We start from the raw sequence: 17,751 nt of genomic DNA on the forward strand, positions 1-17,751 counted from the left end.
AATGTACCAAAAATAAACTTTTAGCAAAAGACTACAGTTATTTAATTGTATGACAAGATATAAGTGCGAAAAAACTGTCTATCACAATGCACTTATCTGAAGTTGATTTTCACAGAATTATGTATTCGAGGTATTCGAAATTTTAGATATTCAAATATTCGAGCCATGATTTAATATTTGAATTCGATATTCGAGTTTGAGAAATCTGCTATTTGACCCATCTCTAGTTATGGCTTTGTGTTGTCTTACACACTGTATTTTCTCTTTAGGGTTTTGGTGAGACATGGCTGAAGAAATTTGAGAAAGAAGCAAATACGGGAGAAGCAAATAACTCAGAGGGTAGCACCATGAATGTCCAGAATAGTAGTAAATTGTGCAGGGAGATGATGACCAAGGAGCAGCAACTTCATTCTCAGGACCCATTCGTCAATTTGCGCTCTAAACTTATCTCCATGTCTGAAGGTAATCATATATTTCTAGTGTGCATTACGGTTAAATTGCTACATAAATTCCTCATAATTGGATAATCATACCGTCAGTAGACTCCCAATTATCTGGCTGCAGCTTATCAGTGTTGCAGATTATCCGTGCATGACTTTCACTCTCATTCAATGCTTTCTGCAATCTTTATAAATAAATAAAATCGGATGCGAATCTCCAGAATTACTGCATTTTAATGGTAGGCTACACCGGGCTTATTATTTCTATCAGAGTCTCCTTTGTAAAACGGAATTATTTTCTTTACTTGCTGAAAATTAATGTTTCAAGTTTACTTGGACGTCTGCTCTATTATTGAAAAAGACAATAAGCGATGGGAAAAAATTCTTGATTAATTTTAAAATATTCTTCAACTGTTTACCAATTGTAAGTTAAGAAAAGTGTTATTCATGACCTTTAGATTGTATGCTTCATATCGCAAATACACAATTATTGCCGTGGTCTTGCATGTGGTTGAATACAACCTAAGGGAACTGGAGATTTCGTCGAGCTCGGGTATGTTTATGCCATGACCACTCAAGGTTAAACTGGAGAGGAAGGGATTTGTGGAAGTGAAGGCAGCTGGCGAAGTGGAGGCAGTAACGAAGGAAGTAGATATTGTATGAGTTACACCCAGGCACACGCTGGCGTGGACAGCCTAGAACCGCTGCTGCACAATGGTGCAATCGCTCACTGGCGCAAGGCATTCACGGGAGCTCAGTGTTTCTGTTCTCCTTGCAGTGTGTGAACACGCTCCATGATCACAGATACTCATCCCACAGCAGTTGCAACACCGGCAACTTGTGTACCGAATACCGGTATTTTTAGCCCAACCTCTCGGATAGTCTGTTGTGATTTTTGGATGGGTCTATGCCGTATATGATTGGATTCTAGGAAAGTAGAAGGTGGAACAACAGACTCATTACATGAGGTGGAGATATCGGAAGGGTTACCAGCCAAAGAAAAGGAAATATTACCCTTGAAAACCATAGTAAACATGACATATATTGTTGCAAAGGGCCCAAAGAAGGAGAGGAAAACATAGGCCTACGAAACTAGGTGTGCCATTGCATCAGTAGCCTTCAATGTGAAAGACGATGTGCATAACATTACTCACAAAGGTCAGGAGCAAAATCCCAGAAGAATTTACAAAAAAATCTGTTTCTGCCACAAGGAATGTGGAATATATGAGGAAGCGACATCTGAAATTCTCTGCAACATCCAAAAAGAAACGTCTGCAAATAGAGGGACCAGAAAAACAATATGGACTCATTTGTGATGTTTCATTGGCCAACCACGATTCAATGAGTGATTTCCTTTCTACACTGAAAAATGAATCGAACCTTGCCGGAAAATTTAGAGAGGAACACTAGAGATCAAATGTTCATTGCGACGTGGCAGTCAGAAAGCTGGAAGAGGTTGATGGCTTCTTTCTTTGGTCGCATATATAAGCTAAGGAAAAAACACCAAGGGAAAAAGTGGCTGACAATATTTTGTTGCCTTCCTTCAGAGGAAACAAGGCAACCGATTGGGGAAATGCCAATGAAAAATTTGCTATCAGGGAATACAAGAGATCAAGCAAAAACAAAGTTTTGCCTGCAGATCTCTTTGTTGATGAAAATTTACCTTGTGCGAAAATTCCACAGAGAAAAAATCATTCGCCTTGACCGGGATTCGAACCCGGATCCCTCGATTTCCGGCCGAGTGCTTTAGCCAGTTAAGCTACCGAGGCGTCATTCTTCCCTGTGGAAATTTGTGGACTATACCGGCCAAGGTGGTATGGACTGCCGAGCATATTATGGGACGAGCAGTCCAAATCGTGCGCATGGCGCCACAGCCGGGGAGTAAAGCCTGAACTTTGAACACATAGAGGTGTTCTCTCTTGACGAATTTAAGTATACCAGGACTAGCCACGGTGATAACTTTACGGGAGTCACCCGCATTGCACAATTGTGTGAAAATTCCTCAGAGAAAAAACATACCACCTTGTCCGGTATAGTCCACAAATTTCCACAGGGAAGAATGACGCCTCGGTAGCTTAACTGGCTAAAGCACTCGGCCAGAAATCGAGGGATCCGGGTTCGAATCCCGGTCAAGGCGAATGATTTTTTCTCTGTGGAATTTTCGCACAATTGTGCAATGCGGGTGACTCCCGTAAAGTTATCACCGTGGCTAGTCCCGGTATACTTAAAATTTACCTTTTTTGGTTGCTCCAGTCCAGATGGTATAATATCTGATGGGGAAGGCTTGGTGGAAATCAAGTGCTCCTATAATTGTACAAATAATACTCCAGACGAAGGAGTTAAAAATAAAAGAAGCCTTCAAAAAAAAATAAAACCTTCATGGAAGTACACTCGTTCCAGAACTTTACCAAGCATGGAAATAATGGATATTGGCCGATAGCTATTCAAGTTATAACAGTATATAATGGAGTAACAACAAGGTCTAGCTTCCTTGATGCCCAAGCCATTAATAATATGTGACCTTGTCGAGATCAGTAGAGGAGTGATGTTGACTTTCTTTTGAGCAAAAATCTGTACTTGTCCTTGTGGACAATCTGTACTTGTCCTTCCTTGAAACAAGAAATAATTCCCATATCTCTCTGAAAAGTCTCTGACTTCACTGGACTAAATCTGTTCTGTTTACTTATCTCCATTCAATAGAGTTCCGAATGGATTTGTTCTCCTACATAATTTAATCATCAATTGTGGCAGTGTTTAAAGAATAAAAAGACTTGTATTTTTCCATCTTTCAATCCTTTGCTTACTTTTCAAGTTATTCAAGACAAATATTTAGTAGCGTAGTCATTTTGAAGATAAGTTAATTATGTCATGAGCTCATGCCGAGTAAGTCACTGCCACCCACCGGCTTGTTGCATGGTCCTCACATGGTTCATTATTGTTTTCACTCTTATTGGAGATTCTTTCTCCCAATGAAAGGTTCTCCCTGAATGAGTAAATGGACCAAAGCTTCAATGATATCACCTACTCATCATAAGTGGGCGGTAACTTTCATGATTTCTTATTATGAACTTGAAGAGAATGGCTGATTAGGGAAGATTTTTTCCATTTTTAATCTTCTTTTAGTCTTCCATATACTGAATTCTTTTAATGAACTGCGATTTCTGGTCTTGATGAATGACCCCATGAAGGAATTCAGGATTATATTAAGTAGCATTATGTTAGTATTATTATTATTGGGATTATGGCATGGAATATTGATAATTTATGCACTGAAGCTTTAAGTATTTTGACACAAATTTTTTTTCACAGGTCACATAAAGGAAATGGCTGAATGGCAGTTTGAGTGCATGAAAGAACTTATGGAAAAGTTGCAGTCCGAGCAGTCTCGGTTCAAATTGAAACTTCTTGAAGTACACTGGAATAATGGCGCTCGTGTTGTCAGTGTGGAAGATAATGCTGATCTAATCGAAAAGAAGTAAGAAAAAAATACTTCTTAACTGCCTGATGAATACACTATCTGAATCATCGTTATACATCCTGTTTTCCTCAGGAACGGATTCAGGTCATTGTTTTGGGAAGGGGCTGATCATTACTTACCTTGCCTTGGTGGTATGCAATACCTTGCATTGATGAGGTCTGATGTGCATTGAAAAGTGGCTTTTGTCATCTTATCATTATTTTTAAATATTGTTTGGTAAGATAGAGATTTTTTGGAGAGTTGCCTTAAACATAACCATCTTCTCAATTTTCCATAAATTATGGGCCAGGGGGTAGCCCCCCTCTCAATCTGCCATTAAGTTCCATATTTCCCCCCATCTCCTATGTCAGTGCTGCATAAAATTTAAATGCACTGGGAAATTTTACTTTCATAAATTGTGATTCTGTATCACAAAAAAGTGGCTAATTAGATGACAGATATATTTTTAGTCCTTATAAACCCCAGAAAATTGCTTGTTTTTACTGAATTTTGTATAAACTGCCTTGGGCATGAAGTGACTTCTGCTGTTATCCTTTTAAGGAAAAGAATTTTATGAGTTTTGTATTGATACCATTTGTTTCAGCTGGACTAACTCTGGTGCTAATGTGGTGTTAATATTTTATTTTGCTAAAATTTACATTATATTTTTCTAAGTTTTAATTATCTACAAATCATAACATACTGTAATACTATTTTAAGGTCAGAAAGATACTCGGTGAACCAAAATATATACTCACTCTTGGGTACTGAGGATGAAGCCTGGATTAATGACATCAAAGCTTTGAAGAAAGAATTGGAAGAGAAACATGCTAAGGAGATGGAAAGTCTTAGGTTGTACTTTGAAAAGAAGTGTGCTGAAGTAGAAAAGAGGTAAGTCTTTCTTTTGGAGTCTAGAAACTATTCAGTGTTCGCTTGTGCTGGTAATCCATAGAAATTGTGGAGGGTGTGCATTGGCATTTGTTGGATGATCATACTGGTTTCGTAGAATCTTGAAATCCCAATAAAAAGATAAAATCAAAAGTCATAGAAATTTTAATAATAGGGTAGTTTCCTTCATCAAAGAAAACAAAAGGCATTGATGGCGATTCGTTACCCACCATTAGTGTATTCATAATACACAAATTATTTGGTTTTTGAAATACCGGTTTAGACGAATGGCAAGGGTCAAATTTTAACCTCATTTGAAAAAGGCCAGATTGGCGCCCATGCGATTCCACTCCACGTGACGTCACAGGGACCTAGTTTCTACACGAGAGGATAGGAGTTATGCATCGTCAGAGGCTACCAATGCATGCATGAGGCACAGAGCTCAGGGAAACATGTCTTAATAATCACCTATTAAAACTGGCTAAGGTCGGAAAGTTTTCTTCGCTTGATAAGGTATTAATAAACCTTTTTTAAGCCATGCGCTACCAGACAGGAAGGTACTCAGCTACCTGTTAGCATCCTGCGTCCTATCAGCGCTCAGAGCCTCGATCAAGGTCACCTCACAAGGCGGGAGGGGGAACCAGAAATACGTCACACGGAGAGATTTCCTTACCCGTCGCGTTTTCGCACGCTTGAAATTTTTCACTTTTCATTTGATCGCGAAAAATAGATATCGTCATTTAAAAATCTAAAAGCGTGAAATACGTACTCCAGGAGTAATAATCTTTCGATTTAGGCAATAAAAAAATAATAGGAAACCACCCTATTGCGACCACAGGTTGGCTTTGGTGGTGGTGGAGTATAAATTCTTGACTATCAATCTGAGGGCCATGGTTTTTACTCCCGCCTGGGTATATTTTAGAACTGGGGCATGGTGGTGTTTTTTGACACTTTTGAGTGCCGGCCGCTAATTTTAAAGCCCCACTGAAAAATCCAGCCATTTTTACTAAATTCGCAATTTTTTTTAAAACATTAGCATCAAAAACTTATTTGTATGGATGTGTATTTCAATAAAATTGGACTTTTTTCTTCTTGTTGATTGAGTTGAGTAACATTTATTGCTGACTTTTAAATATATTTTTTAATAATGAAAACCTGCTGTTTTTGAAAAATAAAAGAAAGATCCACAGAGAAAAAATCATTCGCCTTGACCGGGATTCGAACCCGGATCCCCCGATTTCCGGTCGAGTGCTTTAGCCAGTTAAGCTACCGAGGCGTCATTCTTCCCTGTGGATATTTTCGGACACTACCGGACTGACTGACTATTTGCGGGTGACTCCTGTAAAAGTTATCACCGCGGCTAGTCCCGGTACACTTTAAATTAAAAATAAAAGAATTGCAACAAATGGTGTATCGCCATAAAATGCATAATATTTTTTTTATCACGCTCAATTTGAGCTATTGAAACCATGGAAATCATACAAAAGCATTGTTCCAAGCAAATCATTCAAACCCTGGATAACAAAAAGGATCACTGCACCATCAACGAACCGTTCTTTCCTCCAAAGAATTTTCACACAAAGGAGGCTGATATAAGGGTGCCGGTAGCTGCAGAGGACTTTTCGTCCTCAAGACATTAAAAGAACTCTTTTTTCCATCGAGCAGTTGATTTTTGAAATACCAGAACCAGTAAGCAGTAAACTTGAAAAGTACCACAGGCGAAATATTACAGCTCCACGAAAACAAATTCAATAAAATAGGTAGACGTAATATTACGTCCATGGCACGCAAAGTGTTAAATTATGGTTAATTGGGACACATTAGAACTGTAATACTTAGCGTTGGAAGTTGGGTTGGTGTGGTAGCTAGTGGTTGGCTTCACACCTTGTGGGCTTCGGTTCAAATCCTTGTGGTGGCAGAGAATTTTTTGGGGTTAGGGAAACAAGGGAGGGGAAGGAAAAGAATAGGATTTTTAGATAGATTGAAAGGGATTAGGCCTTACAGTGGATTAAAGAAGGCAATGCTGGAAGGAAAGGGAGGCTTCCAGATCACTTCTTGAACACTCCATGGAAACCTACCTTAATTGGTAGAATACTACAATAATAATAATATACCTGAACCCTGCATGAGTGTTGTGTAGTGGACACTTCAAGCACTTCGTGAATTGTATGGAACGTAAAGTTGTGTCACCCTTGGCACCTCTTGTTTTGAGGAAGCTAATTCAGATGCCAGGTTTCTCTCCACCTTTCCTTCCCTCGTAGTGCAAATGACCTTATCTATTGGGTTCCCCCTCCAAAAACCATGCCACACACACTTTGCCCCAATTAAGTGGCTGCCCTATTTATCCAAAGCAGTAATACATGGATATTTAAATGAAAAAGATAAGATAATTTGAAGATTAAAATGCAGTTTTGTTTTGTTTTATATTATTTATAATTTCACTATGAAAAAATACTAGCATTATAAAAAAAGTATTTGAAATTCCATGGTTGATGAAGAATTATACATATTTCTCTCTGCATCAATGCTTGAGAGCTTGTGGTTATAGCTTATGAAGCGGAAAAGTGACAATGAAAATAGATACATACATATATCTTCAGTATTAGTTCAAGGGAGAGGTAGAATGTACTTTTGTTTAAAATATTGCATATCATCTAGAAAAATACCATTGATATGTGGCCAGTTTAAATGGCTCTTTGTCCCAGTTAACCAGAAAAAGCTGGAGGTAATTTCTCATTTGGTTTCTGTTCTTGGAGACATGTCCCATGTCTGCAGCTGCCCCTAACACGTGGTGGCTCAAAAAGAGGAATGTACTGAATATTATTTGGTTTACAGTTTGTGGTGTGAGTCAGAATTAATAAAGTCTGCATAGTTTGTTTCATAGAATAGTTAAAATTATAGTGTTAAATTCCAGATACAGTAAACTCTTAATTATACGAAGTCAGTGGGAATGGAAAATATAGAGTTTCGTAATTTTAAACCTTTTTAATAAGTCGTGAAAAAATGTTTGCTTTCGTTCCCACTGCCCTTTTTCTGTCTTTAGTGACCTTGTTTTACGTTTTCAGTGGCTATTTAAGATATGAGTTTTAAAAATGCTCTTTCATATTGGTTTTATGATGTGAAAGATCGTTAAAAATCACACAACCCTAAACTTCCCATTCTGTATTGTTAAATATCAATGATCTTAGCGCTAAAGAAATTCCTGTCCATTTTAGAAAACATAATTAAATAACACCTTGAAAATTTTTGTATAAGAATTTCAACCAAGAATTTTGTGGTCAGTAGCGAATAGCTACTATTGTCTACGCATAAGATTGGTAGTTGTTTTATTCCTCATTGGTATTAATAAACAAAAAGGATGAGTGGTAGTACAGATATCTCTTTTCGGTTTGGTTAGTGAATGAAATCTTATTAATAGTTTTAATATTTTTGTTTATTGTTTATGTGATTTTTGCTTGTTTAGGCAGTGTGTACCATTTTATCTATTGAATTTAATTCTTATTATCCTTACAAATTTAAAATTGCAGTTCTTCCTTTTTCCAATCAGATATTCTGAGGATGTATTGACTCAGAGAAGCATAAAACATTCTGCAACTGGTAGCAGTGAAGGCTCTAGTAATGCCAGTATCGTGGGTTCAGCAGCAGAGTTGGAGTCTGATCATTTCTTTTTGAATCCAGAAGATACTCTTCCATCAAGGTATCTATGACCAAAACCATTGCGAAAATGGTTGGCTACAAATTTTGGAAATGTTTACCACAAAGAATTATGTATCTCCTCTTGAGGGCTTCATTTCTGTATCTTGAAGTGAACCTTCAGAAGCATTGTGTTCTCAAGAAGTATTATAATTATTTTACTGGTTAAGTAAGGTTTAATTATAATAAAAAATAGTAACTTTTTTGTTCTGTTGGCCTTTTGGTGACATAGAATGTTGTCCGAAACATTTATAATATACAAGAATCAGTCATCTCCACACATTAACCCTTTCATTGCGTAGCATTTTCTCAGAGTCGTTTCACATTGGCGGAGATTTTTTTTCACTGCATTCACTTTGTTTTTCGAAAATATGAAAACAGTTTCAATAAAAAAAGAATTTTTATATTCATTTGAGTATTTATTAAACAATTTGTTAATGGCATCACAGTGATGCCATCCGCACCCATGTGATATATGCTTCGGATACTTATGCAACCCGTTACACAAACATAAGGAACGACGGACAACATATTTTACGTAGCAACTAAGAAGCATGAAATAATTTCTGAAATGGTGGTGGAAATGAATTATAAATAAGATAAATATTTTTTCAGATGTCATCCACTATCCATGCATCATATTTTGGGTAAACAAAAGTTTTCGAATTTTAATTTTTACATTTCCAAATTTTTAAATTTACTAGTAACTTAGATTTGCATGCAAACATATGAAAGTTATTTCATCTTTTTGACATTTTATTTTGCGTTAATGCTGCAAAAATTAACTTATAATTCTGAAAGGGTTCAAACACAGCCCTGGAACTTCTGCACATCGTACTCCATCAGAGGTATACTGGTTCGCCACTTTTTAGTCGTTCTTAGGACGTGAGGAGGATTATATCTTCTGTTTTTCCTTAGAGTTTCAGTGGTGTGTCTAGATATTTGAACAGATTATTATAATTTTCTCAGTAGGGTAGCTATGGGAGGGAGTTATGTGTTACAACCCCCGTTGAGGCGCCAAAAATGGATAAATTGACCCCCGCACCCTCCGGAAGGGCACCAAAATCTCCGGCGAAGACCCCCCCATTTCAAAATCGTGGCTACATGACTGTATAAACTGTGCGCACGGAGAAGAATTCTATCGATTAATTTTCACACGACTTTGTTTGCATATCCCCTGCCTCCACCATCAGGATCCTTCGGCCCAGTGTAAATTATAGCATCTTGTACGAGGTCATTAGGCTCAGAAAGCATGTATAATGTTGTACAGTGTTTGTGACGCCAAAGCAACATGGACTCATGAAGCAGGGTTCTTTACCCGGATGGTAAATTTCTTTCATTCCTCGAGTGAAGAAATTCAAAAGAGCCGAATTTGCAGTAACCTATAACATATACTTCAATAAAATACATTACACCTACAAAATACACAAGAATGATGAGGTTGCTCTTTTGCAGTCAGAAAGAGATGTGAGCGTCAACATTTACAACCGACGTACAAGAAATTTGTATCTGTCTAAACGTGTATGTTCCAGATAAAACGGCAACATATAATAATCCAAAAATAATTGTTTCTTTGAGCATAGAAGTTTTGCTGACTTTCTTTTCTGATTATAATAGCTCTATTTGGTCAAAGTGAAATATGTAAATTGCTTCAAAGTTAAAAAAAAAGCTTCGCGGAGAAGACCCAATGCAGTGTTCCATGTATACACTTGAGTAAATTGTACCAGAGGTAGTTTTATTGCGAGGAGATATTCTAAGCCTATTTCACCAAAGGCTGATACATAAACGGTCCTTGGGGTTTGAAAATAGGAATAAAATTAAAAATAAAGGTTTCTCCCATATTCCACTAAGTGGCTAAATATATGTAAATACTGAAATGTCCAATAGAAAAAGGCCATGCGGTAATATTAGAAAAAATAAAATCTCTTTAGAGGTGTGAAAATGCACGCAATCGAAAGATGTCCGAAAGAGAGACTGTACTAATGGCGAGAGTCGCAAAAACTGAGAAGGAAGAGCTGATTTTCTCCATGGCATGCGCACAACAGAATACTTGCATGCATTTATAATAGGAATGACAAAAATGCTTCTAAACATAGAGATAACAGGCGACTCAGAGCGACTTGTAGTCTATTCCGTGGTGACGTAAAACGACTCTTTTTATTTGAGCCCCGAAATTCGATCATTTTTTCCCCGAGGATTTCCCCAATTCTAATTTCTCATTCAAAATGAAAAAAAAAATATAAAAGTTTTCCTAGAACCTCAATTATTTCCCGTTAATAACGAATTGGTGGTCGTAATTATTCCCACCTAGTAACTTTAACAAACTCATACGAAATAAATGAGAAAAAGTCGAAAAAATCTATTTCTTTTTCCGTAACCAAAGTAATGAAACCCCTTTTGAAAGGATCGTTCAGAAAATAAGTTGCAAATGTATTATGGAAGAATGTTATGAGTTATTAGGGCATTATGTAAATATTAAGTTTAAACAATAATAAAAACAGCAACTGATTATTCAACTGTGTTTAGCGTGTATAAAGTGACCGTATTTTGAAATATGAAAATATTTCTCGTCGATGAGATCGAAGGAAGATTATGTCTATATATTGTTTACAAAAACTTTAATAGGACTAAAACGAGAATAATAACCTTCAAATGTGGCTACATTTAGTACAAATATTCAGAATTGTAAAGAAAATATCACATTTAAATTTTTTTGTAATGGGGAAAAATTTTACAAATTGAAAAGTACTCCATAAATGTTTTAAAAAATTACTCAACAAATATGAACTTTTTTCAAAAACGGAAGGCATATCCAGGTAGCCTAATCCATTGCGCGTGCGGGAAACCATCTTGAGAGTAGACAGAACAGAGCGAAGGAGCGTAGGGAGCGACTGAAGGACATAGGTCGGCGTGGCATCAATGTGATGCCACCCGCCTGTTGGCAGGACCTACGCTGGGCATCAATGCTATGCCATCCGCACTCAAAGGGTTAACATAAGTATACAGAACAATCCCGATTATCCGGGCCGATGATGGGGAGGGGTGGCCTGAGTAATCGTAAAACACGAACAATCCAAAATTTCTCGTTACTTTCATCATTTACGTAACTCAATGAGTCTATTATTATCAATGCACATTTTGTGATATTTTTATTTCTCTCCAGAATCATTAAGAGCTTTCTTTTCCCGACTGTGATCTTTTTAGTGGTGATAACGTGATTGCACTCCTATTCTTACCACTGTATAATACCTGGTTTCTGAAAACCACACATACATGGCTGCAAGATCAGAAATTCAGAATGTGGTTTGCACGAATGCTTCAAAATTACTGCGCGATGTCGGAAACGACACTTTCAGACACAATGACACGTCTCCAACAAGTTGCCTGTGATGCAGTTGCTGTGGGACGCTGATCCATGATCACTGAGCACGGTCATGCACCGCGATGCTTGTAGAACAGGAACACGGAACTCCCGTGATGGCTACAGGCACGTGATCACCCCATGACCCTGCAGTGGTTATGGGAAACCAAGGCTTATGACAAACTGTCAATGCAATCAGGTGCATCGCTATGACTCATGCTATCTCTACTTTCACTTCTCCCATTGCCTTCACTTCTACTCATTTACTTCCACTATTCCCTTCCTCTCCGGGTTGACTTGGACTAGTCACGGCGTAAACATGCCAGAGTGCGACGAAACTCTGGCTCCCTTGGGCCATATTCAACCACATTGTGAGGCCACGGCAATAATTGTGCTTTTACGATATGAAGTATACATTCATCTTACTATAATACTAAAAATAGTTACTATAATAAATAAAAAGGGGTGTTATGGAGGGCCAGAGCAAAGAGCCAAATGGCCAAAATCCCATATTTTTAATCGCATTTTTTTTGCGATGTTCCACCACCTAAAAATTATTTTTTCAATACGCCAGCCAAATTGTATTAAAAAAACACCTCCAGAAAACGTTTTTTTCTTTTTGGCCCTCTCAAGCATAATTTATAATAACATGCATTAGAAATTTTCAAATCACACCATATCTTCTTGTCCCGCTCAAAGTTCTTGAAAACAACTGGAAATCTGCTCCATTAAATAAGGTTTCAAATGCCGCAAACCGCGTTAAAAAATATGCCTTCTTGACTGAGATATTAAAAAAAGAGTGAAAATTGTATTTTTGATCTAGCCGGCCCTGGTGGGCCTCTAGCGGGCTGAAAATGTGGGGAGGTTTGTCCTATTTGATCCCAAATCGCATACCCCAAGTACAGGGAAAATCCCGGAGGGGGGACTTTTCACCCTCTTATCTGGCTATGCCCTTTGAAACATTCCTTGTCAGCGAGTAAATAGATAAATTCCATTTTACGGAGGGAATTCTAATGGAAATAATGGGTCCATTGTAGCCATGCATTAAAATGCAAATATCCCGGTGCTTTAGTGTCCCATTTTATTTTTTTTAAAAGATCACGGGAAACATCAAAGGAGTGTGAACTCATGGACGGATAATCCGCAGCATGGATAAACTGCACCCGGATAATCGGGAGTCTGCTGCATTACAATATCCTGCCACAAAAGATTTACATTATAGTCTGAGAAAAACTCATTTGTACTGTAATAACATTTATCAAGCAATAATTCTTAATGGTTATTTGAGTATTAACTTGAAAGAAAATACAGAGGACTTACAAAGTTTGCAGGAAAGTAAGTTATTGTACTTCAGTGATGAATAATTATAAGGAAAAAGGAATAATAATTTACATGAAGAATTTTTGAAATGATGCCATTCATTACATCCTCCTTCATTGAATTTCCTTCTTTAATTCTTCTTCCATCTCTAATTCAAAATAAGGTGTATTCTTTTTGCAACGCACACACGTCGCGAGAAATGGATTGACGAGAAATTGGCGGTTAGGAGTGGAAAATGACAAAACAATAGGGTTGATTTCCAGCAGTATAAATAAATTTAATATGCAAAGTAAGCTATAGGTACACAATACATATAATACTAAATTGCCTGAGGTTAATTGTAGTCTTTGAAGTTGGGAAAATGCCGGGCACCAGGAGTTCCTTCCTTGCTCGAGGTCTGAAGCAGAGAGAGCTAGCCGGCTCGCTTACAGCATAGCCACCGCGCTCAAAGCAGGCGTGAGAGGGGAGGTGAAGGCAGAAGAGGGGGAACAGGTTTCACTCTGATGTTTCACCTTACAATTGGAGAGGTGGTGGCGGAGAGTAATGAAAGTTCACACATGGCATAAAGAGGCCGACACCATTGATAAATTCACTATAAATTGAGGAGAACTTCACTGCACGTGAGAATCTGCGGCGTGCGGAATCTAGCTTGCGCGACGTACTCGGCCACTTCGTGAGAGTGGTACTCTGGCGCTTGCGAATCGTCTCCTCCTGATGAAGTCTCGGAGGGATTAAGTCTCGGAGGGATTAAGTCTCGGAGGGATTGAGTCTCGGAGGGATTGAGACTCGGAGGGACTGAGAAAGTGCCCATGATGGCACATCTTTCATGCTGTTCATAAACTCTTATATTCCTGTAGTCACTATTTGGAGTTATCATGGAACTTCAATAATGCCACCATGAGAACTGCCCTTAGAAATGAATAAGGTGTGAATTATTTTGGTTGTTAGCATAACTTAATGATCCTGGTAAACAGTAAAAGGAGGCTCGGGTTGGTGTGGTGGCTGGAGTGTTGGATTCGTGCTCAAGTGGTCTGAGTTTAAATCTTGGCGGTAGCCAATTAGAGATTTTTCAGAGGCTGCTTGAATGCTTTGTGGTGGGCGCTTCAAGTGCAGTACTCTGCGTGTTGCATGGGACATTAAGGCGTGGTCCCCTTGGTACTTTATGTTAGGAGCAGGCTAATACCAATGCAAGGTTTTTCTCCACCCTTCCATCCTTATTCTTCCCTCATTGTGCAAATTACCTTAGCTGTCGGTCACCTTCTCCAAGTGCCATACTATTAATAGTAAAAGTAAACTCTTGATTGCAATGATATAAATTATTCCTCTTACAGTAAATTGAATAAAAGATATGTAAGTCACCCAGTAATTTCATTAATATCAGCCAGTTCTGAAAACCATATGAGAATTGTGTGCTTATTGTTGAAATAACTAATAGATGCTGCAAATATTTCATTTCTCTTATGTCAGTGCAAGCAGTTTAAGCAACTGTTGTAATAATCTCTATCGTAACAGGCTCAACTTTGTGGAGGTTCATTCTAATAAATAAAAGCGAACAAACTATGTATAAATCCACCAATTTATTTTTGTGGTACTACTAGTTTCGACGCAGCGGCGTCATCATCAGGTACAAAGGCTACAAAGAAACAAACATCCTTATATATCATGTGGTATCGGGAGGAAGAAGGTAGGTGGAAGGGGTGGCTGGGAAATCTGAGGTGTGTGATTGGGCGTTGTGGGAGGGTGGTGAGAGTTGGAGAGGGGTGGGGTGTGGAAGACCGTTGGTCGGGAGTAACGGAAGGTTTTTGGTGACTAAGGTAATGACGGGGGTGTCCGTGGGAGTGGGGGAAGGGGAAGGATTATGGGTTGTTGGTTTTTCCGTGAGGTTCAGGGAGGCTATTAGGAGGGGGGAAAGGTTCTCAAAAAGGATATCATTAAGAAGGGGACGTTTCTTGATGAGTCTTCTAATCTCCAACTCTTCTAGCTTGTTCATTCTTCTGCCTTTTTCCTCCATGTGCAGAATTTTTGGCATGAAATCACTGTTGTGGTTCTCCTCCCAAAAGTGCTTAGCAAAGTGGGATTGGGAGAGGTTACAAGTCCGAAAACTCCTCTTGTGTTCCTCCGCTCTCTTGTAAACTGTTGTAATTGTTAGCAACAATTTAAGCTACATTGCAGAATACAGAATATATTTTGAACTGACTCACAAGTTACAGCAAATTAAGGGATGATGTCGTCAGATGTTGAGGGGGTTTCACTATTGATCCTGATGCTATGCAGTATGTAAACTGTGCTCCTAGCATGTTAACGCGGCCCTTCAAAATCAACATTGACCACTACTGTTTTCAGTGAACGCCTGTTTAGTACTGTAGGCAATATTTCTGCCAAAAAAATAATAGACTAGACCCAGATATGGTAAAAAAGAAGTGGCTACCGGATGTAATGTGACATATTGGTCAATCATGCATTCTTTAACAATTTGTTATTTAAACTTTTTTGCTTGGCAAATAAAATTATGGAGACGATCTTAAGTTTTTTTTACAGACCTTTCCTGCTGATTTAGATATTTTGTGAAATTATTTTCATTCACTTCTTGCAGTTGTTCATTTAAATTTGCCATTAATTCAGGTATTAAGAGTTCATCTTTGGAGCCGAGTATCGAGAAACGAGAACCGATGGGGTAGAACCGGACCGGTAGCGAGAATAAAAAAAATTTAAATTTAAGAACTGACTCATCCTTAATTGCAACAGTGAAAAGTAGATTGAACATATAAAAGAGTTTTAAAGAATTGCTAATTCTCTCACAAAACGGTATTTTAAGTTATGAATGAAAGCTGAAAGATCATTGTGCAAGACACTGGCCATGGCCTTGAATACCCACAGACCGCATTTATGATTTGGACGCCAAATTCAAACCCTCGCCACTGTTCCGATCTGGTTCCACTGGCCAGGAACTGGCAGTACCAAGAACCAGGTACCGGACCTGATCCCCCATCTCCAAATGAGATTACTAATCACAGGATATGATAAACAGCCACTTTGAAAGTGTAATCTACTTCTAAAAAAAATTTACAATTTTCAAGTCAAAGCTTATTTCACGGGATTACAAAAATTTAAGTGTTCTTTATTCATTATTCACAGAGCTGGGTTTATATTGCCTGGTCAGTTTTTCTTGATATGGTTGAATTCTACATGATTTTTTTCCAGAAGCCTTGAGGAACATGAGAAAGAAGGCTTGGACTTGCAGCTGTTAGTCAACCAAGGAATGTCCTATGATGAGAGGAGGGTAAGTCATGGGGCTAGAAATGTCATAAACTCAATCAAAGATATTAATTTTGATTAAAAATTTTCCTTGTATGATATCATGAGGATGATACTTATATGAAGTTTATAATGCGTTTATTGTAGACCTATTTGTAGCACCTGTTAAATGTGTTATAATACTGTTACAAAAGGTAAATACTAGGAGCATTCTTCTTTTCAGGCGGAGTTGGAAGCAAAGATTCGTGAGGAGTTGAGTTGTCAAATGGCTGAGGAGAATGAGAAGAAATTGGCGAAAGTAATCAATGAGCTGAAAGAACAACATGAAGAAGCATTAAGAGCTCAGATAGCTGCTGAGGCTGAGGCATATGCGCATCATGTTGAAGAAGTTACTAATGCCATTAAAAAATGCAGTGAAGAAGAACAGGTTAAGGAAGTGCACTTAAAAATTGCTTCATTACATAAATTGAAAGATGAAGATGTTGTAATGTCTCCTTTGATTGCAGGAGAAGTTTATCAGGAGTCATCGAGAAATGATGGATAAATTCCTGGAGCAGCATCAAAAGGACTTGATTGATTTGAATGAACTCCATGATCAAGAGCTCCAAGCACTTCAACAAAGGGACTTTACTGGTGAAGTGGGTGTGTTAAAAGCAGAAATGGAAAGAATGCACCATAAGTACAATCAAGAGCTAATTGAAGGTGAGTTTAAGTTAACACTGGTTTCTTACTTGATTGTGGGTTACATTTAATTTTAATTTTTCGCTTAATTTTGCCGAATAGCTATGATAGCATTTTGAGAACTGGCCATTAGAAGTAGTCATTCTAATAGAAATATACTCCTTAGAAGGAAACCAAAGCTCTCAAATTCATGATAAGCTCATGTGCAAAAATTACCAAGGACCATTACTTTTATTTCTTCACTTTTTCATGATCATTATTTTCGTTTATGTATTGCTCTTTTTAATTGCTGAAAAAGCTCAGGAATTTGGATTTCATCTTGAAAATGAAAAAAGTAGTTAATATTTATTGTAGAACCTTGCTGGCCTCGGTGGCGGAGGGGTAAAGTCCTCGCCTGCCAATCCGTAGGTCGTGGGTTCGCATCCCACCTGGGTAGGTGATCCCTAACCAGGGCATGGATGTTTGTGTTGTGCTTTGTTAATGTTGAAAACCCGTTGTAAAGGCCACAATGTGCTGTTTATGGGGAAATTGGAAATAAATTAAGGCAAAAGGGTAAATTTTTTCACTAATAATGAACTATGCCTTGAAATACTTCCTTAAAATGGTTATGATAGTCAGAAGTTTCAACTTAAATTTCGTGCCAAAAACTTATTTCT

General features: G+C 38.0%; 1 protein-coding gene across 7 annotated transcripts in view; it reads left to right on the forward strand.

Moving 5' to 3' along the window:
- Positions 1–17,751, forward strand: part of LOC124170532 (centrosomal protein of 290 kDa-like) — a 156,102-nt gene that overhangs the window by 31,374 nt on the left and 106,977 nt on the right. For 6 of the 7 annotated variants that reach the window (XM_046549308.1, XM_046549313.1, XM_046549314.1 and 3 more), the window contains exons 15-21: positions 270–462; positions 3,750–3,915; positions 4,618–4,788; positions 8,333–8,482; positions 16,361–16,439; positions 16,638–16,841; positions 16,921–17,116. In XM_046549308.1, the coding sequence (XP_046405264.1) occupies positions 270–462; positions 3,750–3,915; positions 4,618–4,788; positions 8,333–8,482; positions 16,361–16,439; positions 16,638–16,841; positions 16,921–17,116 (1,159 nt within the window). The remainder of the gene's footprint in view (positions 1–269; positions 463–3,749; positions 3,916–4,617; positions 4,789–8,332; positions 8,483–16,360; positions 16,440–16,637; positions 16,842–16,920; positions 17,117–17,751) is intronic. The other variant, XM_046549311.1, reaches the window with a different exon arrangement.

The sequence above is a fragment of the Ischnura elegans genome, chromosome X (assembly GCF_921293095.1).
Source record: "Ischnura elegans chromosome X, ioIscEleg1.1, whole genome shotgun sequence".
Classification (NCBI taxonomy): domain Eukaryota; kingdom Metazoa; phylum Arthropoda; class Insecta; order Odonata; family Coenagrionidae; genus Ischnura; species Ischnura elegans.